The following is a 25,833-nucleotide window of genomic DNA, read 5'->3' as shown; positions in this document are numbered from 1 at the left end:
TTCAAACCGAAAAGATCTGTTTTCTTCCTTTTACTTCATCTTGTATGTGTGTTGAGAATTTTGTGAATGTGTTATCATTTTGTCTTCGGTGAATGGTATGTTTATGTTGTTGACTGTGATGGTCGGTTAAGGAGTCAAGTGGTAACTTGTTGATCTAAGTTTTGGTTAATTTTAATTTCAGTTCAATTTATGTTTATTGTTTTTATTTTTATAAATCTCTTAATTCAATAAATTTTTTTCGGAATTTTCTTATGCAAGAAGATGCTTACAGATATTATAATAATAGCAGTTTAAAAATATTGATATATCACTGTATGAAAAAAATGACATGCGGATAAAAAATTGGAGCGATACTTTTTAGGAAGTTGCCGGTATTTCCGGGTCCATTTATACAGTTTATTAAAATCGAGATTTTGAAACCAAAATAGAGCAACATGCCTCAATGTTGCGTTCCACAATGTAACAACAGGAGTGAAAACTGTGATTTATCTTTCTATCGATTCCCGACAGCAGAAATGGACAAAAACAAATGGTTAAAAGCTATCAAGTAAGTGTCAAATGCCGTCAACTTCCAACGCCCACAGTCGAACGCTTGGGTCCATCCATTAATCGGTAGAAAACAGTAGTAGATACTGAAACATATGTAAATATTGCGCTAATTGACATGTTTAGAAGTGCATAACGTATCTGATGCGTCTTGGATTAACTGTTTTTATTATAACGGGACTGTGTTTCCAAATCAGGTTGTTGAATCTGAAGATAATTCCATTATAGACGTGATAAAAATTGAAAGCATAATTAATTTTGGAACATCCTGATGTACTGATTTGGTAAACGTACAAACGAGTCAATACTTCCAGGCTGCTTTTTCTCAATTTTAAACTCTAGTGTGTAATGGATGATTTCATTTCTTTTCTTTTTCTCTGTCTTTCAATACTGTCAGTGGTAGCATGTAATGCGATTGGAAATTATTTCTGTTTACATTTTCACCGTGCAGTCGACAACTTAGATTTCTTTCAAATGGCGTTGTCTCGATGTTTGTATTGAACGTTTTCAACGTCCAAGATGTTAGTATCTTTTAGCGTTTTTCAAATTTCCTTTTTTATTTTAAGTTCTACTCTTTATTTTCATATCTGGGAGGAATTAATATTTCTTTCTCAAGCAAGATGGCGCCTATTCGATTGGAAATATCCTACCTTAAAATCTTGACAATTTTAGATTAAAACTTAATAAAGTAATATTAGATATATTTCTGAATAAAATAGTATCATTTCTTTACCCACTGCTTACTTAAAATTGTTTAGGCAAACCTTAATTTGTTAGCATTTCATTTACTCTTACTTTCATTTTATTTTAGTAGTTTCATATATTAATTGGAATTTATATATATATATATATTACATTACCCAATGACAAATTCAATTAGTAAATTATTCAATACTTTATTACTTAATCGTCTGCCTTCACGTTCTGAGTTCAAATTCCGAGGGCGTCGACTTTCCCTTTCATCCTTTCGAGGTCGATAAAATAAGCACCAGTTGAACACTAGGATTGATGTAATCTTACCCCTCCCCAAATTTGCTGGCCTTGTGTCAAAATTTGAAATCAATATTTTATTACATAATGTTGACATCTTTTAACTCAACACAAGGCCAAGTTTTTGTAAGGATTAGAGAATAATAATTACACAAATCCCAGCATATTGCTGGTATACTCTTTATCGATCTGGTGGGAATGAAAGTCAGGTACAATAAGATGTAAATAACGCTTTTTCGGTTCTGCATTCTTCCCACACTGTTTAGATATATAGAATTGCAAAATTTTCCTTTCATTTTTGACAAATATACACACATACACTCACGTGTTAACTAAACAGGCGCCCGTACTCTCACGTACTAGCTTAACAGGCGCCCGTACACACACGTCTTTAAAGTGAATGTTGGTATTTACTCTCACTTGTTGAATTTATGGTTAATTTCTACGTTTGTTCATTTAATCAGAGAAAATGAGGGGCCTATTTCGCTTATCTTAATTCATTGGAAAAGCGGACTCGTCTCCGAGTGCAAGAATAATTGTGAATCCGATCTCCACGCAGATATTCATGTTCATCCGTCAGTACTTAAGGTTAACAGCAACAGATCATAGCATTTCTGAATTTTCTTCGTGACATTCCTGATATCCTCATCTAATCCACAATAAACGATTGGAGATCTTACAAGAGTGCTCACAGAATTTACCTATATGCAATAATGTAAGCTGGACGAAAGAGATACATTTTATTGTTACGTAACATTTTCTTAAGAATTTTAATGTTACACAATAATATTTATTCTTGTTCTAGCTTTTGTATATAAAAAGTTTAACCAATATTCTATTTCCACGAACTGCACATTAAATATCAAAGAACTCTCAGTGGCTTGCAAACTGCAGAAGAGCCTCAAAATGAGATTATTTTTAATTAATAATGAATTTTCTTTGTGCCATAATTTTGTCCATTTAAAGCACATACATTCACTTTTAAACTAATATTTTTCGATTATTCTGTACATTAACAACTTGCTTATTGTAATCTTTAACAATTCCTAAATAACTACTCTTCTTTAATGCTCTTTAATCTTTTTCACTTATGCGTTATTCACACCAAACTTGTACTGCTTCCAATATTTTCCAATAAAGATGTAAAAAAGGATCTTGTCTCTTTCTATTGAAAGACAGATAAAATCGCCGTTTATATCAAAAAAATATTCTTCACCCTCGTTGCTCTTGGACGAAACAAAACCCATAATTTCTTGGCCTTACCATCTCTGCTGGATATTCCTGGCACTCCAACATACAAACCTGTAAAAATCCCAGATACTAACTTTTCTCTTCAAAATGAGAAAATATTTCAGCTCTAATCAGTTGCTGACTCTCAACAAGGTTCAAGTGAGGCCCATGATGAGATGGTATTTCTCCTACTCATATAAACATTCAAGAACACATCCAAAATAAGACCATCAGGCTGATTGACAAATATTTGCTCAAAAATGCACTTCAACCTCTGGCACATATACATACTGTCTCCTTTCTTTTGCTTAACTAATTAGTTACATACCATCTCCATCTTTCCTCCATAATTCAATTAGTAAATTATTCAATACTTTATTACTTAATCGTCTGCCTTCACGTTCTGAGTTCAAATTCCGAGGGCGTTGACTTTCTCTTTCATCCTTTCGAGGTCGATAAAATAAGCACCAGTTGAACACTAAGATTGATTATGTCTCACTATTTAAGACCTGCACTAATAATGACTGGTTAAACCTTCCAACACAGAGGGTTAACCATCTGGAATTTCCCCCTGCTAAGTATAGAAAGAATTTTAATGGTCATCAATGCAGCTCCTTCCAACTAGCTAAACCATATTTATTAAAATAAGGTGTCAAACTCTTTCACCATACATGTACCATCTAGTTACAAATGCTCTATTTCACAGAGTATTAATGGCTATATTGTAAATGTACAATGAAAGATTTTGATACTTAATTACTGTATAATAATGTAAAAATATAATTTAAAATAATGAATATAAGAATCCATGTGTTTTAAATGACTAAATTAACTAAAACAATGCAATTTCCTTAGTTTCAACAGATATTCATTGATAAAATCTCTTGTCAAATATGCAAAATAATAAATTTCCTTAAGTTTGCTTGAAACTGAAGAAACCATATTTTTGTGATAATCATGTTGAACAAATATCTATTCATCTAATGAATGTCTTTATATATGTGTCCTTATTACTGATGATGATGATGGCAATCCCTCAAGGTCAAGGATGATGGTCTTCGCGCAAATTTACTGATGAGTCCGTAGGTGACCGATTAGGCCAATTCTTGCTTGAAAAGATCGGTCGCAGTGCGGACATCTAGTCCCGGAAGGGAGAGTCGCACGTGGTTGTTGTTGGCGCTCCTTCTGTCGTCATCTTATTACTACATATGTGAACATTTACTGAAATATAGTAATGCATTGATTAATTATAGAAAGTAAGAAAAAAAAAATAAAGAAGAGTTGGAAGATAGTAGGCAAGCAGTTTCCATTTTCAGTAATTGAAACATAACGAAGCTTTGAGATCTTGCAAAGTGAGAAGCATGAAGCTAGTTGTAAGCAATTAGTTTCTATTTACAGTAATTAAAATATAATGAAGCTTTCTACTTAAAAAGTAGAAAACATATGAAAGATGGTTAATTTGTTTACTTTACATAATTGAGTTCTGTAGTTCCTGGTATTTAGTTCAAAGCCTGCTTGGCTTAAATATTTAAAGAATTTTCTTTTAAATGCACATTGATAACATACAGTAAATGTGAACCAAACATTCATCACAACTAGTTCCAATTTTCTAAAAAAATGTGCCCTCAAAATAATGTAAAAATATAAATTTTTTTTTAATAAGCCAAAGTATACTTAAGGGTTTATGCTCAGCTCTTGTTTCGTGGTATTGACTAAATAGGTGATAACTGTTCACTGGATAGGATGCTGGCATATTAGGGACTCTCAATTGCTAAGTGAAATGAGCCATTTGGAATTAAATGCATTGCTTAATTCTGTTTAGTCTCTTCAACTGATCAGTATGTAACATACATATAAACCTATTTTATTTGCATTTGTAGAACTAAGTGTTTGAAATAAATCTCCATGCATTTTGTTTAATGAATTTTTTTTTATGGATTTTTTTCAAAATATATTGCCATTTTTATATTATTTAGTAAAATGTATAAAAAAATTAAATGCTTTATTTTATTTGGATATTTCAGACGACAAAACTTTATTCCAACCACAAATAGTCGTGTTTGTAGTTGGCATTTTCCTGTTGGTAAGAATGCAGGACCTTTGAGATTTGCCTGGAATATAAACAACTTCCTAGAATCTCCAAGTCCAGAGAAACGTCGACGTAAACCAAATAGTAGTAACAAGAACCACAGACACTTTGACCACAGCAAACGTAAGAAGCACCAAGAAGAGAAGACATCACCACATGTGAACCCATTAGTTGTTCTGGCCCAAGTTGCTTTGCAAGATGCAAATTCAGACGCTGTTCTTTCATCATTTGATACAAACCTCTCTATATCAAGTAACAACATACAAGATGATGCATTAGATAACCCTAATCCAGAACACTTAGATAGTTAATCCAATTTCTAAATAGAAAATATTAAATGATTAAAAAACAAACAAAAAAAAAATATATAAAACACTTTTATCAACAATAATTTTCAATTATTGTAACTAAATTCCACGTACATTTCCAGAAAGCTTTAATTTGGTGGGATTTAAAACATAAAGGACAAAAATTTTTATTTCATATATTTCTTTTTTTTTTAATTATATTCCTGGCTGGTTATTTTACTGCTTATTTGTAATTTATATATATATATATATATATATATATATATATATAAAAAATACATTTTGAAAATATATAGAGACTAACAATTCACATGCACTATCATCACCATGATTTTGGCATCTTCTTTTTTTTTTAATTGCTAATATGCAACAGATAAACTTGCAATACAGCATATTTTCATTTATTTCAGTGTTTTGTTACTTGATTTTTAAATCTGACCTTATCACTCTCTCTTAGACTATCTCAGGGCTGATTTTCCTACAAACATCTCAGCCATTAACTTATAGCACATCACCAGTTTGGTAGTATTTTCTACTTGGTACGTATCTACAGATTACCCATAACCTCCTTAAGAGAAAGCACAAAAGGGCTAATGACAGTAACTTATAACCGTAAGACAGTAGAATGTAATTTCAGTTAGATTTGGCTGCTTCTTCTGAGTAACATAAAACCCTCACTCTTTTGCTCAACTTGCTAGAAGTAGCAACCAAATCTTTAAATTACTCCCCGTTGTATTAAAAAAGAAGATACATTGGGAAATACTGTTCTTGATATACCATACTTTAAAAAAGGGAAAAAAAAATGTGGGATGATAGGACTAAAATGCTTTTGATTGTAGATTTATTTGATCAGAGTTAACATGGGGTTAAAGGGAAATACTAAATGCAAGCTAACTATGCAGTCTGATCTTCAGTAGTTTATCTTTTATCTTTTACTTGTTTCAGTCATTAGAGTATGGCCATGCTGGGGCACCACCTTGAAGAATTTTTAGTTGAATGAATTGGCACCAGTACTCATTTTTTTTATTAAGCCTGGTACTTATTGTGGTGGTCTCTTTTTGCTGAATCACTAAGTCACAAGGATGTTAACATACCAACACCAGTTGTCAAGTGGTGGGGTGGCCAAATACAGACACAAAGGCACACGTGCACACACACACACACACATATGACGGGCTTCTTTCAGTTTCTGTCTACCAAATTTGCTCATAAGGCTTTTGTTAGCCTCAGGCTATAGTAGGAGGTACTTGCCCAAGGTCTGCTACAGTGTGATCGAACCTGGAACAATATGGTTGGGAAGCAAGCTTCTTAGTACACAGCCACACCTGCACATGATTAGTGACAAAACTGGGCAAGCTTTGGCCTTATTAGATCCCCATTAGAAAGTTCAGTCCAACTATTCCTGTTACATGTAAGATGATTCAAGAAGTACAAAGGATTTTAGTGATAGAACATTGAGTGGCATGATAACTTAAAACAATGACTAATAGAAAATATCCTTTTACTTTAAATATTTTTGATTGTCTCCCTTGCCTTTGCATTTCTTAACAATAATTAGTCATTAGGATAATGATTGTTTATTCTTCAGTATAGGATGTAATTTTAATTAATTAAAATTTTTTTCAGCTGCAGATGTTTACTCCAGTTATTCTCTGTCAGGCTGCCAAGCCTATGTAGCATAGAAAATAAACCACATTTCCAAAATTTTCAGTTTCCTGAATGGAGTACCACAAAGATCTGTCCTGTCACTCACTCTTTTCAAACTTTACCTGCAAAATCTTTTCAGGCCTCTACACATAGACACCATATCATACATAAATATCCTTTTCTACTCTAGGCACAAGGCACGAAAGTTTTGGGGAGGGGGCCAGTCGATCAGATCAACTCCAGTACATAACTGGTACTTAATTTATCAACCCTGAAAGGCAAAGTCAATCTCAGTAGAATTTGAACTCAGAATGTAAAGACAGACGAAATACCATAAAGCATTTCGCCCGGCGTGCTAACGTTTCTGCCAGCTTGCTGCTGTGATGATATTTCTGTGTATCATGCAGAAACATCATCACACTCATAACCTCCTACTCATCACAGTTGCATAACTATTACAATCCTACATCGGTCACCTTGAAATCTGGCTCTAAAATAACAGTAACATATGACAAATCCACTGTTACCTTCTTTGCCAGAGTACATTAAATACAGCCAACAATCAAACTCAACATCATAAACTTACTACAGCTAGTTATCCCTCATGAATGAGTATGGCTTAGTAACATGTACCATGCTTTTGTTAGTTGTTTGGGGTGTCTATGTAGTGTAGTCATGACCAAGACATAGACACCCTCAGTGCTTCTTAACCTTTGATCTATTGGGACATCTGGGATGTGACAGTTGGAGAAAGAGAGGGCTGAATTAGCACCTGAATGGTGCTCATTAAAACTGAGTGAACTGGAGCAATACAAGTTGAAGAACTGTCCTCATGAACACAATATGCTGCCTGGTCCAAGAATTGAACCCATGATCTGATGATGAGCTGAACAGCCTAGCCATGCACTTTCACAACCACTTCAGATATACACACACATTAATGACAAAAATATTAAGAGTTGTATACAATACTTCTACAATGCACATAGAGTAAAAGTGACGTACAAACAATACATCAGATCTATCATGAATATGCTAACCCTGTTTGAACCGCACTAGTCTCCATGACAAACTACAAAGGACATAAAACAATGCACTTCTTGTCGTCACATATTTTACACAGGCCACCTATACAAGGAAACAAAACTACTGATAATGAAAGACCAACTAGATATGCATGGGGTACAGTTTATTGCTATACTAAATTTCAGTATTCACTGTAAAACAAGATCTCCTTGATTGTGTTGAGAATGACGAAAAGTTTTTGAAAGTTTTGCATAAGCCTCTGAGCAAGTATTGCCAAGCTTTTGGCAAAATTTGATGCAGATTCTCGGCTCAACTTTCTCTGTCATGGCCAATGCAATGAGCACACGCTACACGTTCCATCCTAGCACTGCTGGAAACTGGAAGTGAACTAAAATGTTAAAACTTAGTGCACATACACAGCAAAGTTCAAGGTCAGTCTGTCCCAAGTGGCTTCACTCTGCATACCTTAGCAACAGTCCGGATACTTACTGATCAGACCACATACACAAACGTGCATATACTTTGCTAAAAATGACAAAATTTGCTCATAAGTAAATTACTGAGCAAATTTGCACCAAAAACTTAGCAGGAACACAGGTCAACCCAACTTCTTCCCTTTTTAAGTGTTTCTTGTGTTGCATATTTTTGGGATAGGGTCTTTTTTATTTTAAATGATTGCATCAATATACCGATTAATATTGGTTTTAAATTTAGGCACAAAGCCAGCAATTTTGGGGTGGGTGGGATAAATCAATTATATCAACCCCAGGGTTCAATTGGTAGTTATTTTATTGGTTCCAAAAGGATGAAAGGCTAAGCCGACCTCAATGGAATTTGAACTTAGAACATAAAGACGGACTAAATACTGCTAAACATTTTGCTCAGCATGCTAATGATTCTGTTAGCTTGCTGATTAATATTAAAAATAATGTGCAAGGCAATGAACTGGCAGAATCGTTACTACACCAGACATAAAATGCTTAGCGGCATTTTGTCTATCTTTACGTTCTGAATTCAAATGCAACTGGGGTCGACTTTGCCTATCATCCTTTGATAAAATAAGTACCAGTGTGTGGTGTAATTGACTTACATTCAACCTCAAAGTTGCTAACCTTGTGCTAAAATTTCAAGCAAAGAATACAAGCATTATAAATTACAGGGGACATAATTTCGATAAATATCTCAGATCTTAAATATTCCCATAAAAATAAACAAAACAAACATTTAAAGCAGTATTTATTGAAAATATCTTTACATCATTAAGGTATCATATAGACACGGAACAGCCTGGGACCCCAGTCCAGCAAACTTAAGATCAGCCAACCAACCCCTTAGAACACAATTTTTTCCTTTATGATTTACTCTTCACAGCCTTACTAAGACTGGTAAGACTAATATAGTTGATATTCAAATCGAATATCTATAAGCTGACGTCTGCAGGAAAACCGTGAGTAATAAGAGAATTTTGTAATGTTAACGTTTTGGGAGGAAGATTGGGAATAGGGGTTAATGAGATGGAGGGGTACAGGTGACAAGATTAGTGGGTCTGAGAGATGTAGTATGTAACTAGCTAGTTTAGAGGAGTAAAGGTTGTTGAAATTGCTGTGGAACAGGCAGCCAAGGTCAGCTTGTCTATGGCCGAGAGATTGTGTGATGGAGAGTGAAATTTTGCTATTCAGGTTTATGAGGTTTAAGATATTCAGGTGGTGAGAACAGTATTCCATTTTAGATCTTAATTGAGCTTTGGTCAAACAGCTGGTCAGAGCTCAAGTATTTTCTGGGTCCAAAGAGAGATACAATTCTTGCTAAGGATTGTAAGGCCTATCATTTATAGTGATGTTTTGAGCATTTTGTGTGTTGTCCAAAACCAGGGAGGTGAGAAGTACAAGACTGTTTCTTGGATTTGAGAAATGAATATTTTTGTGCTGTTGAAATAGATAAGAGTCAAAAGTTCAATGTATGATCAGCTATGGCTATTGAGATTTTATTATTAACATGGTATTTTTAAGTTTTAGGACTTGTACTGTGATCACCATTTTAAAGACAAAGTGTTTTGTTGAGGAGATATTGATGGTGCATTAAATAGTTTGAGTATCCATATTAAAACACTCTGGCTGGCTCAACTTACATTATATGAGATGTACATCAATAATACAATAACACATTTTGATCCTTAAAATTCTATTAGTTTCATCATCATCATCATCTTTAATGTCCATTTTCCATGCTGGCACGGGTTGGACGGTTTGGAAAGCCAGCGGCTGCACCAGGCTCCAATCTGATCTGGCTATGTTTCTACAGCTGGATGGATGCCCTTCCTAATGCCAACCACTCTGGGAGTGTAGTGGGTGCTTTTTACATCTGAACGCTAATTTTCATTTACTCATAAGATTGTATAAATAAAAAAAAACGCCCTTAAATAAGAGATAAACGAATGACAAAAGAATTGTTGTTTTCCAAACTAATGTTAAGTAACACAAGTATTTTAAGACTATTTTCCCTGGCTAAAGCAGTAGTTAGGTTTATAGGTCCTATGACAATTTCCTCCATTTTGCCATTCCAATTCACTAACCCCTTGCCTTGATTTCCTCCACTATCATCTTTAGCCATGTCCTTCTGTCTTCCCCTTTTTCTACTTTCTTCCAGACTCATTTCCATCCTTCCTCAGCATATGATCCAGTCACTTCATCCCATCCATCAAAGACTCTATTTCCACCATTCACTACAATTCATTGTTTGTCTTCTTTGTCAATAATACACTTCTCAATCACTGAACTATTCTCATTTCAAGTCTTTTCTGTTCTTCTGTACACATCACCTGTGTCTCTACCAAAAACCATAGCATTTTCATACTTACAGTATACATATTTACCTTTAGTTTCAGTGATATTACCCTCCTCCTTAACATACCATTCACTTCCCGGAAGTTCTTCAATGTGCTTCTCACTCAAATCACCTTCTCCATTCAATATCTCCTACGTAAGAAAATGTTTTCACACTTCCCCTTTTCATGCCACTTCCAACATCTATCTCAACATTCTTCCATCCACAAGCTACACTTAAGTGTAGCTATCATGTTAGTTAATAACCTTCTTAAGTACATTTTAGATGAACCCACTCAGTGCATTTTGTACATCTAGTAAAATTTCATTCTAACACACTTTTTGTTCTGCGCACAGCCACTGTTTTGATCTTTTCACCCTACTGCATATTTTACAACTTTTCATGGACCTTCATCTTTCTGATATTCATCATCATAGATTTTGCTTTTACATATTTTTCCTAGCTTTTCAGCTGCTTGTTTAATCTATGTATATTCTCTGTTATTAACACAATATCATTTATGTATAGCAACTCTAAGCTTTGAGCCAGTACCTCCTTCACAAGTATAAATAATACTAGACTTAATATGAGAGCTGGCTGAAAAGTTCATAAACTGACCAAAATTCTCTCATGGAACGTGACCAAATGAGGTTTATTTTTCAACAGTCTCCCTTGCAGTCCACACTAGTGTTGCAGTACTTAGATCACAACTGTCATCCTGTTGGTCAAAAAAAGTCAACAGCAAATATGATGTCATCATCACAGCAATACTGGTTCCCAACGAAGTGATTTTTCCTGTTCAAGGCACAATTATGCACAGCAGCCATTGAAACCAAGGACTTGTGTGCTGGAGTATATACTTGAAACAAGACTCTATTTGTCAGTTTTCCTGGGCATTTGGTTTTGATAGCCTTCCTGACTGCCTCAACAAGTTGGCATAGTACTTCACTGATGGTGTGGCCTTTTCAACATAGCCAATAAACAATGCCTTTGCATCCCAAAACACTGAGGCCATAACTTTTCCTGCAGATGAAACGACTGTGGCCTTCTTTGGAGCAGGTGAGGAGGGGTGTTTCCACTGCAAGGATTGTCTCTTTGTCTATGGCTCAAAGTGATGACCCCAACACTTATCCTGGGTTAGGAAACATTCAAGGAAACTAGCTAGGTCTGATTCAAACAACATCAGATGTGGCACTTACTGAGCAGAAACAGTCATCATACCAAATTCATTGAGCAGAATATTCTTAACTCTCTCACAGGGTATGGTAATAGCATTGGCCATTTGATTTATAGTCAATCACCTGTCATCCATCACTATGTGATGAACATGATCAATATTTTCCTCAGTGGTGGCAGTTGCAGGACATCTAGACTCTCCCTTCCCCTCTTAAATTCAGCTACCCACTTTTTCACTGTTGATTAAGCTGGAGTGTATGAATGTCCTGAAGGGGCTAAACCCATTTTCTGCAGGTACTTAACAACACCATGATGCCAGATTTTGTTGATTTTCCAGAGAATTCGCTGCTAGTTACTTTTGAAGCTTTCTTTGAACAGTCAGCTGCAGTTATTAATAACTGCAGCTGACTGTTCAAAGAAAGCTTCAAAAGGGTTGAAATTAATGCATGCAAGATTTCACAGCTCTAACATCACTCCTTCATAGTCAGCCAATGAACTTTACAGTCCACCCCTATACTGATCCCTCATGCACTCAAAACTTGATCTTCATCATTGTGTGCAAACTCTCATAGATTGTCATCATTATCCTAACTAAGCATTCTGCCACTCCTAACTCTGTGCCCACATCACCACTTCAAATGCAATTCTACTAAAAGCAGTCTCCAGGTCAACAAACAACTTCCGTTGTCCATGAATTTCTCTGCTTTATAATAAAAATTGCATCAATCATTCCACTTCATGAATTTGGTATGATGACTGTTTCTGCTCAGTAAGTGCCACATCTTCTGATGTTGTTTGAATCAGACCTAGCTAGTTTCCTTGAATGTTTCCTAACCCAAACTGCATTTTATTATGTATCCTCTTCTTTAACAACTTTTGCAATATCTTTATTCTGTAATCCAACAACTTAATTGCCCTAAACAAATCATGCAGGGGATCATCTTACTTCTTGTACAGAGACATGAGAGTCTTATACTACTACAATATGGTCATTTTTTTTCACCAACCTACATCTCAGCTCTTTTCTTGGCACCCCATCTTCCCAATATTGGTCCACTTGATTTTCCCTGCAATATTAATTAGCTTATTGAAAACTTAAAATTAGATATTAAGAATTGAACATCGGAAGGGTGAAGAAAAAGTTATGTAGCAGCAAAATAAAACTTGGCATCAGTTTGTTGTTGGAACCATTACATTTTGTTTATGCTTTGCACAACAATAGCACAAGTTTAAATTGTATTTTTGTAAAGAACGGTGGGAATAGTTGAGACAACAGAGCACTTACTGCCTTACAGTATTATGTTTCATCTCACTAGCTTGTGTAAACAAATTAATATTTACCTCATTTCTTGAGGTTGATAAAATTTGTTTAACTGTAGTAAACTGGAATTGATTCAATTGATTTTATTGCCTATGAAACATTTTTCTTTCCATATTTGAGTGTAACAGCACTTTCATGTGTAATTCATCGAACAACTTCAATTTATCCATTCCACTTTAAGTCAGTGTGTCAATTAACAAGGTAAGTACTCTCTGAAGCTAAATGTCACCAAAGGTTGCTGGTATTTTTTATGAGGCTCCAAGTTCTTTTACTGAAGGAAGTTAATCAGAAACAGCTATAAGTGTAATATCACACTTAAAATAAATGTCAAAATAAGGCCATATTTTAATCTGAACTTGAAATGTGGTATGAAGATCCCTGCATCAACATTAAAGGTCAGAATCAATAAAGTACTTCAACTGTCTCGTCAGTACTTTGTTGTAAGAATGAGGTTAATAACCAAATTTCTTTGACAATTTAGTAAAATATATAATAAAGCATAGTACTGAGGGGGGAGAGACTTTACATGAAACTAAAAGTGTATGATATTCTTGTGTTAAAAACATTTCTTATAGTCAGTAAAACATGAACTCTATGTAGTAGATATGTTGGATAACTGAACCATTTCTGCAAGGCCTAATTGGTAAGACAGGACACTAAATTCTGAGTCCTTGACACACCATCATCCTGCCAACATTTTTTGGGGCTAAAATTTTATACAAAGTACTAAACCTGGAAAAGAAAAATATGATTCAAAGATTTATGAAAAAATAGAATATATTTGTTTTATTATTCACTCAATAGTTTTCAGTTATTCAAATTTGTAATGATGGCAATGAATTGTACAGAAACATTTTACATAATTTTTCATTTTGCTTTATATCCTAGTATATGATAACATTGATTTAATAGAGGAAGCTATAGAGTATAGATCAGCTTGAGAATTCATCCATGTACTTTACATAAAAACTGTATATAACTAATACTTAGTGAGTAGTTTAGCAATCAAAAGCAATATACTTAACTTCAATCTTTACCTATCATTCACGATTTGATATATTTTGTTTTTACATAGCATTAGCAATTGGACATAATTTATTTAAAGTGGACATGGGCCAGTAATTAGATAAAGATCAGGCATGTTATCACTATACATCTTATATGTATTTTACTGTGAAATTACAAAATCATGTACCAAAGATAAGGAACTGGTATTTAAGAAAGAAACAAACAAAAAATATCAGAATTTTAACTTGATAAATTACATAATAAATTATATGAGGCATTCATTCTCTTACCCTGTAATTTTAAATAGCAACAATACTTCTAAAAATTTCAAAGGTAAATGTTGACTTTTAAAAAATTAACACATGATTAACCCTGTTTTGCAACTGATGAGAGTTGATCTCGAATCTTTGAAAGGCCATCTAACATGGTATTTAAAGTTTCTTTAGACAATTCAACATTAGCATATCTCACAGGTGCAGCTGTTCCTGATCTATTCCCAGCATCCTGCATCTGAATTAAAACAAAAATCAAGAAATTTAGTGAATAAATAAACCCCTTGAATCAAAAGATATAAGAAAACATTTTAGTTACGTTGATGGGACAGTTTTATTAATCCTTTTCTTAATTTCTGGATGAAAATTATATGTAACTGCTGTGCTCATTATATTCAGGGCTATTTAGTATACTGAATGATTTATTTGGCTGATGAATAAACTAGAATTTATAATTCAGCTTTCAGAAGACATAGGTTGACAGTTCTATTGTATTGCATACATGATTAAACTTCCTCATGCTATGCCAGCTTTAAATAAACCATTTATTCTATGGAGAATCATTATCATCATTTAACATCTGTTGTCCATTGGCATGGATTAGACAGTTTGACTGGGGCTGGCAAGCTGGAAGCTGTAGCAGACTTCAGTCTTATTTGGCATGGTTCCTATGGCTGGATGCCCTTCCTACTGCCAACCACTTTACAGTGTGTGCTGGATGCTTTTACATGCCACAACTTATTTGGCTTGATGGGTCTTCTCAAATATGACAATGCCAAAGGTCTTGGTCATTTGTCATTGCCATCATGAGGACCAACATTAGAAAGGTGCTTTTTATGTGTCACCGACACCAGCATTAGCCTCGACCATGATTTCACTTGGCTCGACAGCATATCGCCAAAGGTCTCAGTCACTAGTCATTGCCTCTGTGAGGTCCAAAGTTCGAAGATCATGCTTCACCACCTTGTTCCATGTTTTCCTGGGTCTACCTCTACACCAAAAGTTCCCTCCACAGTTAGAGATCAGCACTTTTTAACACAGCTGTCCTCATCCATATGCATCATATGACCATACCAGTACAGTCATCTATCTTGCATACCACATCTGATGCCTCCTGTGCCCAACTTTTCTCTCAAGATGTTTACACTCTGTCATACATGCAAATTGACATAACACATCCAGCAAAGCATACTGGCTTCATTTCTTTCAAGCCTTTGCATGTCTTTGGCTGTCACAGCCCATGTTTCACTGCTGTGTAGCATAGCTGTTTCCACACAGGCATCATACAATCTGCTTTTCACTCTGAGAGAGAAGCCCTTTGTTGTCTACAGAGGTAGACTTCAGCTTTGCTCAGCTTCTACTGTTTAAAAATCAATTGACAATCTCACATGTTTAGATCTTCAAAATTTTCCCAGCAAAGGTTTTTTTTTTAACCCTTTAACATTCAGATTACTCTGCAAAATTTAATGCTTATTTATTGATATTGTTTTGAATTAATCATGCCTTATGATTTAGCTTTGAGAATTTGATGATGTAACTGTTAATTTTTAGAATGTCATTGTAGGGTTGGAGTGAGAGAACAGATTTGGCTGGTTTGAATATAAAACATATAGAATACTTTGGCCAGATACGGCTTGTTTAAACAAGCCAATGCCCAGCCTGTACATCTACAAATAGTACCCAAAGACCATACCACCTAAGAATGAAACAAAGTCTCAGTCTCTTTGGAAGCAGGCATTGCTTTAAAAAGTTCTTTTCACAACCATTTCTTTTTCATCATTTAATGTATGTTTTCCATGCAGGCATGGGTTGGACAGTTTGACTGAAAACTAGTAAGCTGGGGAGTTGCACCAGGTTCCAATCTGATTTGGCATAGTTTCTACAGCTGGATGCCCTTCCTAATGTCAACTGCTCCAAGAGTGTAGTGGGTGTCTTATACAGCATGGGTGCCAGTTATGCAACACCAGCGTTGGCCTTGACCAGTCTTCTCAAGCACGGTATATTATCAAAGGTCTCAGTCACTTGTCACTGCAACTGTGAGGCCCAAATCCTATTCACTTACACCATGGGTAAGCTTCTACCATAGCCTCAAAGCAACCAAAACCTTGTGAGTGAAATTTAGTTGGTGGAAATGGGATATAGAAATCATTCTTGGATGGTAGACTTAATCTATTGCTCTATTTCACATCACTAGCTGGATTTATCTTGATAACACTAAAATACTAGAGATGTTTGTGTGAAGCTGAAATATCTCAGAAATAGTACAGTTTATCTTAATATTTTTTACATATTTATTTTCATACTTACCTTTGGCAGTGCAGTACAAATTTTTGTGACATTTGGATCTCTATTTAGACTATTAAACACAATTTTTGTTATTTCTTGACAAAAAACCTGTTGGCCTTTTGACGTACACAATATTTCAATCATTTAGAAATATTTTTAACTGAATGTGATTTCATCATCCAGAGTTTGTTAATCTCCGTAATTTTTTTTACTTATTTACTTATATTTTAAAATGAAAGAGAGAGAGAGAGTGAAGGGCTGTGTTGTCAGGTATATGTATATACATCAATACCTATGCATACATCTTTTTTGTATGTATGTATGCATGTGTGTGTGTAAGAGAGTGTAAGTGAGTGAGCATGTGTTCTCAAGTATATGTAAGTGGCACACTCTCTCTCTCTCTCTCTCATGCACACACATGTCCACGTTCATACGTCTTTCACTTTAACACAAAAGTAACAGGTGATTTTCAGGACAAAAATTGTTAAAAAAAAAGCTTCTACTCATGTAAATTAATTACTATTGTTTGAATAGTTCCAATTGAATAAGCCCAGAAGTTTTCTGGAGAAAGGAGCTGTTTATGCATGATTTCGATGTCACATTTGTTGAAAGCATGCAAAATAACCGGGAAAAGAAAAAACCCATGAAATAAAACTCCAAGGTCCCTACCACCCCAACTCACTTTCTTTCCCGGAAGAAAGTGGCTTGCAGAGGGTTTGGAAGTCAGATACGTTGAATGCACCCCACAAAAATAATCCTGTGTAAAAAATTATTTCACACCAAAGTATGAATGGGTCCATTACAAAATATTTACCTTGATATGCGTTTTTTCCAGGTACCTTTATAAATAGCCAAACTGGCATATAATGGGGAAAATGTGAATACACATAGAATAACAGAAGTTTTAGCATAAATCAGACCACAGATTCCTGAGATACATGTTTTTTTGGGGTACCTTGAACTATTGGTGACCCAATGGGTCAATGGAAGTCCAGTCTACTCTATTTCTTGCAATATATTTAGTGCTAATACAGTAAATAATAAAAAAAAAAAATTAATGGCTTAATTAAAAGAGGAAGGGTAACACCCTTGAACATTTTCAGTGAATGATAGAAGGAAGACAGGAAGTTAAAGACAGATCAAAAACCTTTAATTCTTTAAATTTATGAAACTTAGAAGACAATTTAGATAGATATATTCACAATTGAACTAATGTTTAAAAAAAACATCAGACTACTAGCATTAGGAAAGAAATCCCCTCCACTGGAGCATAATATATTAATAGACTGGGGTCTGGTGCAGCTCCCCAGGTTACCAGCTCTGGTCAAATCGTCCAATCCATGCCAGCATGGACAACAGATGTTAAATGATGATGATGATAAAATGCAGGTACATTTCAAAGGAAACAAACACATATTATGCCTAAGGATTCCCTTCTAACTGGATATAGATTGCCCAAAGTTAAATTGCAGAATTATTTTCAATATTACAGGTAAGTTAATGGATAATTCTTGCTTACCTCAAACTGTACTAAACAAGTAGGTACAGACATTCTTGAGATAGTATTAGAAGCAGCTTTTAAGTCGACTCTCCAGTCAAAATCAACAAGATGTGGCAGCGATACTGATAAGAAATTAAAGCAGAAAGTTATACATTTTTAGAAGTGAGAAATATCTTTTTAAAGAAAAGATACTGTAAAAAAAAAACTGCTTGAAATAAAAATTAAACATTTCAGAACTCTCATTTATTTTTCAGAACACATTGTTAGGATCTTTTTTTTTACAAAATTAAGCAACACCATTGTTTCCTTGTTATTAAAAATGTCCATAAATATTGCATATGCAGTAATATGCTTCCTTTCTTATGCCAGCATAGAACATGGACACAAAATAATGATAACACAAACGACTCAAATCAATTGTTAATTCAACAACTATAAAATATATACATATGCATGCGAAGAGATTTACACAGTTTGGAAAAGAATTTGTAAAGGTCAAGTATCAAAGTATTCTTTAAACAAATTACTCTCCAAAATTATTATCTAACAATATTTCTGTTTCCTTATAAAACAATGAAATATGAAAATGCTAAAAAGAAATTATGAAACAAAAGTCAGTTAATTGGGCTCGGGCAATAGTCATGTGGTTTTATGTTCAATCTCTCAATGTGAAGCCTTGAGCAGGTGTCTTCTCCCAAAACAAATCCCTGTGAATAAAATTTTCTAGACAAAAACTTTGTGGAAGGCTATTGGATCTTTCTTTCTCTCTCTCTCAATATATATATATATATAAAGGGTAAAGACCTCCCTTCAATCATGCATGTTCAGGAGATTGCACCTAGAAAGTTCCCCTTGTGGCACAAGTCCGGGCAAGGTTGTTTATAGAAAACCAGCAGTCGCCCATCCATAACAGCCCCCCCCCCCCCACACACCATCAATGTTATCTAAGGGAAAGGCCTTGGCACCAGTGACATCACAACTCATTTCTAAGCTGAGTGAACTGGAGCAAAGTGAAATAAAGTGTCTTTCTGAAAAACACAACACACAACCTGATCTGGGAATCAAACTAATTACCTCATGATTGCAAGCCCAATGCTCTAACCACCGAGCCATGTGCCTTCACATATATACATATCTGGTCAAAGTAAGCCATTGTACTTGGCTTTCGTCAACCTTGAGAAAACTTTTGACAGAGTCCCTTGCTCTGTTATCTGGAAGCCTCTAAGGAAGTTAGGAGTAGATGTGTGACTTTTCACAGCTGTACAAGCTATATATAGCGAGATTCTTGAGAAGACCAGCTCACCTAAGCAAAACTGAGTTTTGGAAGTACTGTGTTCCACCAACATGTAACATTAATTTCACACATGCTATTCCAATAAACCAAACTACATCTCTTTTCTTCCTTCCATCTCTGCTTATCTTTCTCTCTCCCTACTCCTGTCCTCCCTACCCTGCCAACTGCATCATTGCTATCCTGCTGCCCGCCACTATATACTTGGGTTTCACCAGTCACTACATTCCCCCATCTTTTGCATTCTCATGAACTCTTTGAGAGTATGCCCTGGCACATCACCACCATCTCTCTTACTCACTCTTGCTCTCTCTCTGACTGGGGTAATCATGTATTTTCTCTATAACAAGAAACCTGTTTCTGTCCATCTGTCACACTCTCACCTCTCATCACCTGGCACAAAGCCAGCACCTTCAATACCACACCACATCTCAATGGATCTTTTGTCTTAAGTTTTTAGTGCCATTTATGTAGGTATGTAGTTCATTGTACTCCTTTATGCCAAAATGAACTTAGATTTTATCTCTCAATAAAATAAATATTAGACAACATACTGAAGTCAATTAATCAATTAAAACCCTTAAAAAACATTGCTCCAGCATGGTTTCAGTCCAATGATTGAAAACAGTAAATGGAAAAAAGAACACGAGACAAATTTTACCAAATTTACACAAGTATCAACAAAATTTAAATATCCATGAATAGACTGCACATAATTCATGGCAAAAGTTAAACCTCAAATGGTTTTGTAATGTACCTACCTTGATTCTTTATAGATGCTTCTCTCCATTTCGAATAATTGTCTATGATGATTTTCACTAGAAGTTCTTTTAAATTATTATGAAAATTTGCTGAAAAAAGTAACAAAAATTGATTTTCAAGGTTATCATGTATTATGGATGGAAATGTTTGTAACTATTTAATAGAACATTCTCCACAATCAATAGCCTCCTATAGTAGCACTTTTGAACCACTTACTTTTCAGTATCAGTGAGAGCAAGCGCACAGTTATTAGTTCATTTACATTTCAGTATGAAGATATCTTGGTTCTCTCTAGCACTCTACCAGGCAATTCTAAATACCTCCTTGTGCTGCAGAACATATACACACTTCTTTCTAATGATCTTTTTCCCTTGCTAAGTATACCTAATATCTCCTCTTCTAGCTATTTAAAATTTAGTACTTAATACAAGATACAAATGTAGAGTTTAACATTATTTTATAGAAAGTTTTCATTATTACAAGAGATATTTTCAAGTACAAAGTATGACTTAAAGCATATTTTTGTATTTCAAATGTGCATGGTGGTTAAACAACTAAACAAACTCCTCATAGCTCATACTATCCCTTAAAGCAGAAATGATAGTATAATAATGTGTATCAATAAAAATATGAGGGAATATAAAGAATTAGAAGGTGGAAATTAAGTAGTACAAGGGGATGTTGAAAAGTTCCTGGCTTTGGGCTATGAAAAATACAGGAGGATCAGTTAATTATGATTTTATTCAACACATTTCCCTCTCAGATTCACATATGCATTGCAGCAGTCTTTCAATTTTTGTAAGCCTTGTAAAAGAATTTGGAAGATTGGGCTCCCAATCAGGTCTTTCGTGATACCCTTAAAGCCAGGAATTTTTCAGCACTCTCTTATATATATGAGGCGAAGAATGATAGCTCTGATCCAAAATGCAGAATCTGTAAGGAACAAGTTGAGACAATCAATCATATAGCTTCAAGATGCTGATATTATTGTTTAAAAGATTTTAAAAATGAAACAAGCCTACTCATTGATATGGCTAAACTATCTGACAAAGTCTCTGCTAAATATACATTTTGCCACCTTGTCTAAACATCACATGATGGTTGGAAATGTGTATCATCATCATACGAGAGAGGGTGTTTATTTCTAGTCTTTCATGAAAAATGTGTCTAGCTATGGGAAAACATTACTTTGCTTGGAAACCGGTGAGACTTGGCAGCAGGAACGACATCTGAGCAAATCTGCTTTAACAAATCTCATCAGACCCATGCAAGCATAGAAAAGTGGACATAAATTAATAAATCTCTCTGTATACACACATATCATCATCGTTTAATGTCCACCTCCAATGCTGGCAAGGGTGGAACTATATATATATATATATATATATAATATATATATATACACCAAGTTAGGCTCAACTCCTTTTTCTATCACTGTAATAAGTAAAAAATAATTTGTATTGCTTATAAAACAGCATATACAATTCAGAGTATTGACCACATTGACTGTATCAATAGGTAAAGAAGTGACTATATATTATTTATGCAAATCAACTAAACAGTTTAGTGGTTATATATAATGGCTCTACACTGTATCACACTCCAGGACAGAAGTGGTTGTGTAGTCTGTCAAATGTTCTATCAATGAGCATCAAAACAAGGTCAGGGCACTCTGTTTTTCTATGCACAGAAAGGCAAAAAAGAAAAATATTGTTTTGAGTTATACATCACAGTGATAGCTATTAAAGAAAACCTAAGAAGCGCTGTGCAAAAAAAAAAAAACTTTGCAGAGTGGTGTTAGGAAGGGCATCCATCCAACTGTAGAAACCACACCAGAACGGACATTGAAGCTTAGTGTGCCCCTGGCCTTACCAGCTCTGATCAAACCGTCCAACTCACGCTAACATGGAAAACAGACATTAAATGATGATGACCATAATGTATATTTCAAAGTATAAAACTCATGCTATTTAATCTATTATTAATCCTTTCTGCAATAAGCACAAGGCCAATCGATTACATCGATCTCAGTGTTTAACTGAGCTTAGTCTATTAATAATATCTGTTCGTGCATCATCAGTTTTCTGTGATTGAAGAGCAATGCAACTAGCAAGAAAATGATTCAGTATGTGACAAAACTAATTGTAATTTCTCCAATTAAATGATGTTCAAGGCCAATGACATTTCTGGTTCTGTTCCTAGAAAATTATCAAAAAAATTTAATACTTTAAATAACAAGAAGCAACGCTCCACATTTCATCAGTTATAACGTAGCAAAACAACTTCCCTTTGTATTCGCAAGGGACTTACCCAAGGGGTGTAACTCTTGAATATTTCTATTTAAGTTATGCCTCATTATCCAATCTTGATATTGAAATGTGTTTAATTTTTTTCAGAAATTCTTTTAATATTTCTTAAGCTTATGAAAGCAGCTCCACTAACTTTGACTTAAAGCTATGCAGCAACTTGGCTGGTTAAACAAGAGCTATCATTACAACGGGATATAAGGAAACATAATGGGGCAAAATAGTTGTCATCCCGCAGAGCATATACTTAAATAATTCTTTCAAACTTTGGTATAAGGGCAGCAGTTTTGAGGGAACGACGTTAGTCAATACAATCGATTCCAGTACTTGAATGGTACTTTATTTTATCTACTCAAGAGTAGCAAGAAGATAACACGATCAAAATATCATTAACCTCTAACATGATATTGAGCAATTTTTTTTTTGCAGTTAATACTAAAAGGATATATATATATATATATGAAATTAAACTTATATAAATTGTTTCTCTACTTAAACTTACCTGGAAAAAGCTTTCGTAACACCTCGGGGTTTTGAGTGTCAGCGAAAATTGCTTTCTTCAGCAACAGGTTTAGAGCTATGTAAAGCTGAAATAAAAAGAAGGCAGTTGGTCATAAAAGAGATTATGACTGGATTGGTACTTCTCACTTCGATGAGAGACATTTCGTGAGAAATATACCTATTCTTGCATTCATCACGAAATACTTCAGCAAGTATAGGCAACCTTTCTCCAGAAGCGAGCCGCATCATCAAGTTGGCTGCACTGGAAAAAAATATTCAAGCTAATTTTTCGTTACCCATGCTATTCAGAAAGCCCCGCGGGCCGCAGTTTGCTCACGACTCCTCTAGAAGTTACTAAACCTAAATTTGATTTTTAAAAAAAAACGAGTGCTCACCCCCCTCCACATTTCTCATTACATGGTGTCTTCTCTTTATGTCCTCATAGGTTTTAATGTACAAATACACATACTTTATGTTAGTGTTCTATTTAGGTCACAGTTGAGGAGAGAATATAATTTGTATTTTGAACGTCCGTTGGCTTTAAATGGAAAATGTAAAAAAATAAGGAAACCATTGTTTGGGTATCAAAATTGGAATTGTTTGGATAGCCTCCCTTCGCACATATAACTACAGAAAGTTGTGCTTTATACTTCGTGATGGCGGAACGTATAAGCAAGATGATTTTTCTTCACAGCGCTTAACTGAGCTTCTGCTACTGCTTTTCTTTTCACACATAAAAATATATAAATAAATCCTTTCATCCTTTTACGCTTTTAGAGATAGAACTGCATTCATAATTTTTATATTCTTTTCATTCTTAATATATGTCAGTGTATGTGAATATCTAAAATTTATATATATATTTACATATAAGAGAACAAAGTATACGTACGCCGCTATATATATTATAGATATGTGTGTGTGTATGTATGTTTTGAGGAACCCGATTATTTATTTTTTTACTGCAAAGTCTCGGAATGAAGCATAATAATTGTTAGAAATCTCTCATCCATCAGACGACGGTTGAGTAGGAAGCCGAGTAACGAATGAATTGAACGGCTTTTCAGAAGCATTGTTGTCGTCTATCAATCTTGTCAGATAACCTTATAAGATCAATGAAATAGTGTTTATTAACTGTAGATTACTTTAAATAAAAACAACGAAAGTAATAACCCTACAATCAAGATATTTTTGCATTAACTGTTAGATTTACTGCAACAACAGTATCCATTCTATAGTAAACAGAAATTGCTAGATCGAGGCCTAGGGTTGAAGTAGCGATCGCGCAGCAACTTTACATCATATTTCTAAATTATTCAAAAATCAATATATAAGGTGAAGTCCATCACTTAAATTGCATGATATGCAGAAAGAGCTCTTTCTGGTAAATAGCTGTCATGAGAAATTGCAAATTTTCGCGGTGAAAATTGCAAAGTAAAAATAAACGGCGAGTATATTCAACAGAAATTTCATACATCTTTTGATTTATTTCATGTTTTTTTTAAAAAATATAATTTAAACAATGTATTGTTACTCTATGAGGAATAATATATTGACAGGGAAAAAAATATTTGTAGTCTGTAGCCCAAGATTTTGCGTTTGTCATTCTATATTACTTAACTGATTTCACTATATTTCAATTTCTTAGCTAATATTAATTCAATACCGAAGAGGGTGTTTCTGGTCTGATCAATTTAATATTGTAAAATCATTAATTTGATCACAAATATTTTATTTATATACGAATCATATCTGAAGGAAGAGTATCGCTAAAAAAAGTAGAGACAATGGTTATACACTCACAGAGAGACGTATTCGTGTGTGTGTGTGCATTTACCGTCCACAACATTATATTTATTCATTTTCAGTTTCCTGTTTAATTTCCAAGAATTAAAAAAAAAACATTTCGTTTGCACTGTATATATATATATATATATATATATATATAACGCTTGTCCCTATTTCTGAATCAAATTTTGAAAAATCGGCGATCTTTGGTTTCAGGTACATTGTCGCCAAAAAAATTCTATTGTCAGTTTGACTGGCTTCTATATAAAAGATATTCTGATTTTAAAAGTAAAGCGATGTCCGTTTTTTTAAGACCAGAAATGAAACTATATTTTAAGGATTTCCTTTTGTCTTCTATTGGATTTTGAAAAAAAAAATGATCGATTTTAAACGAGACGACAGAAATCAATAAAATATGACAAATACCATCAACAACACATCATGATATATAAAGCGTGCTTCAAGTAGAACACAAATTTTCATTCTCATAACACTAATAACTCGTTGTTAAGACTAAGACAGCAAAAGCGATAATGACTACATTTTCAATACACAAATAAAAATCAACAGCTTGAGCCGGATATAGCCATTTAGGCGCCAAAATACTATATTGAGAAAAGACGCTAAATTCAGTTTAATTCTAATTAATAAACAATTCATTTTCAACAGTAACAATTAAGTGAAGACAAATAATATAACATTAAAGGCTTTGGAGTTGAAGAGGGATCTGCTAGAAATAACAGCCAAAATCTCTCCGAAATCACATCCAATTGTCTTTAAAATAAAGACAAGTGTGTATTCAGGAATAATATGGTCCAAGATACACTATACCTTAAAAAAAAGAAAAACGAAGGTATGATCACGGCTCCAAAGCTCTTTAATCATCATATTCATATACTGACCTATGACTAAAAAAATTAATTCTTTTCTTTTATCGTTTTGAATTTTTGTGCACTGACTAA

General features: G+C 34.3%; 2 protein-coding genes across 3 annotated transcripts in view; one reads left to right on the top strand and one right to left on the bottom strand.

The window, feature by feature from the left end:
- The first annotated feature begins 314 nt into the window (after positions 1-314).
- Positions 315-5,488, top strand: LOC115212021 (THAP domain-containing protein 5). 2 transcript variants are annotated; one of them, XM_029780816.2, is made up of 2 exons: positions 315-547; positions 4,791-5,488. In XM_029780816.2, the coding sequence occupies exons 1-2, from the start codon at positions 435-437 to the stop codon at positions 5,164-5,166; spliced, it is 489 nt and encodes a 162-aa protein (XP_029636676.1). In that variant the 5' UTR covers positions 315-434; the 3' UTR covers positions 5,167-5,488. The 2 variants fall into 2 exon arrangements, with proteins under 2 accessions (XP_029636676.1, XP_036359233.1); XM_036503340.1 differs by lacking the exon at positions 315-547 and adding an exon at positions 1,629-1,757.
- Positions 5,489-13,928: 8,440 nt separating this feature from the next.
- LOC115211644 (COMM domain-containing protein 9) overlaps positions 13,929-25,833 on the bottom strand; it is a 29,589-nt gene continuing 17,684 nt past the window's right edge. Inside the window, exons 3-6 of the mRNA XM_029780276.2 lie at positions 23,085-23,169; positions 20,276-20,365; positions 18,242-18,345; positions 13,929-14,674 (exon numbers count right to left, since the gene is read on the bottom strand). Coding sequence (XP_029636136.1) covers positions 14,531-14,674; positions 18,242-18,345; positions 20,276-20,365; positions 23,085-23,169 — 423 coding nt within the window. The 3' untranslated portion in view covers positions 13,929-14,530. The remainder of the gene's footprint in view (positions 14,675-18,241; positions 18,346-20,275; positions 20,366-23,084; positions 23,170-25,833) is intronic.

Source organism: Octopus sinensis, linkage group LG5 (assembly GCF_006345805.1).
Source record: "Octopus sinensis linkage group LG5, ASM634580v1, whole genome shotgun sequence".
Taxonomy (NCBI): Eukaryota; Metazoa; Mollusca; class Cephalopoda; order Octopoda; family Octopodidae; genus Octopus; species Octopus sinensis.
Note: the sequence above shows the minus strand (reverse complement) of the source record. Positions and strands in the feature narration are given on the sequence as shown.

Bases quoted from the DNA above. Each gene is read 5' to 3' on its own strand.
- LOC115212021 (XM_029780816.2), top strand. From the start codon at position 435: ATGCCTCAATGTTGCGTTCCACAATGTAACAACAGGAGTGAAAACTGT. The intron at 548-4,790 runs GTAAGTGTCAAA...TGGATATTTCAG, and splicing joins AAATGGTTAAAAGCTATCAA to ACGACAAAACTTTATTCCAA.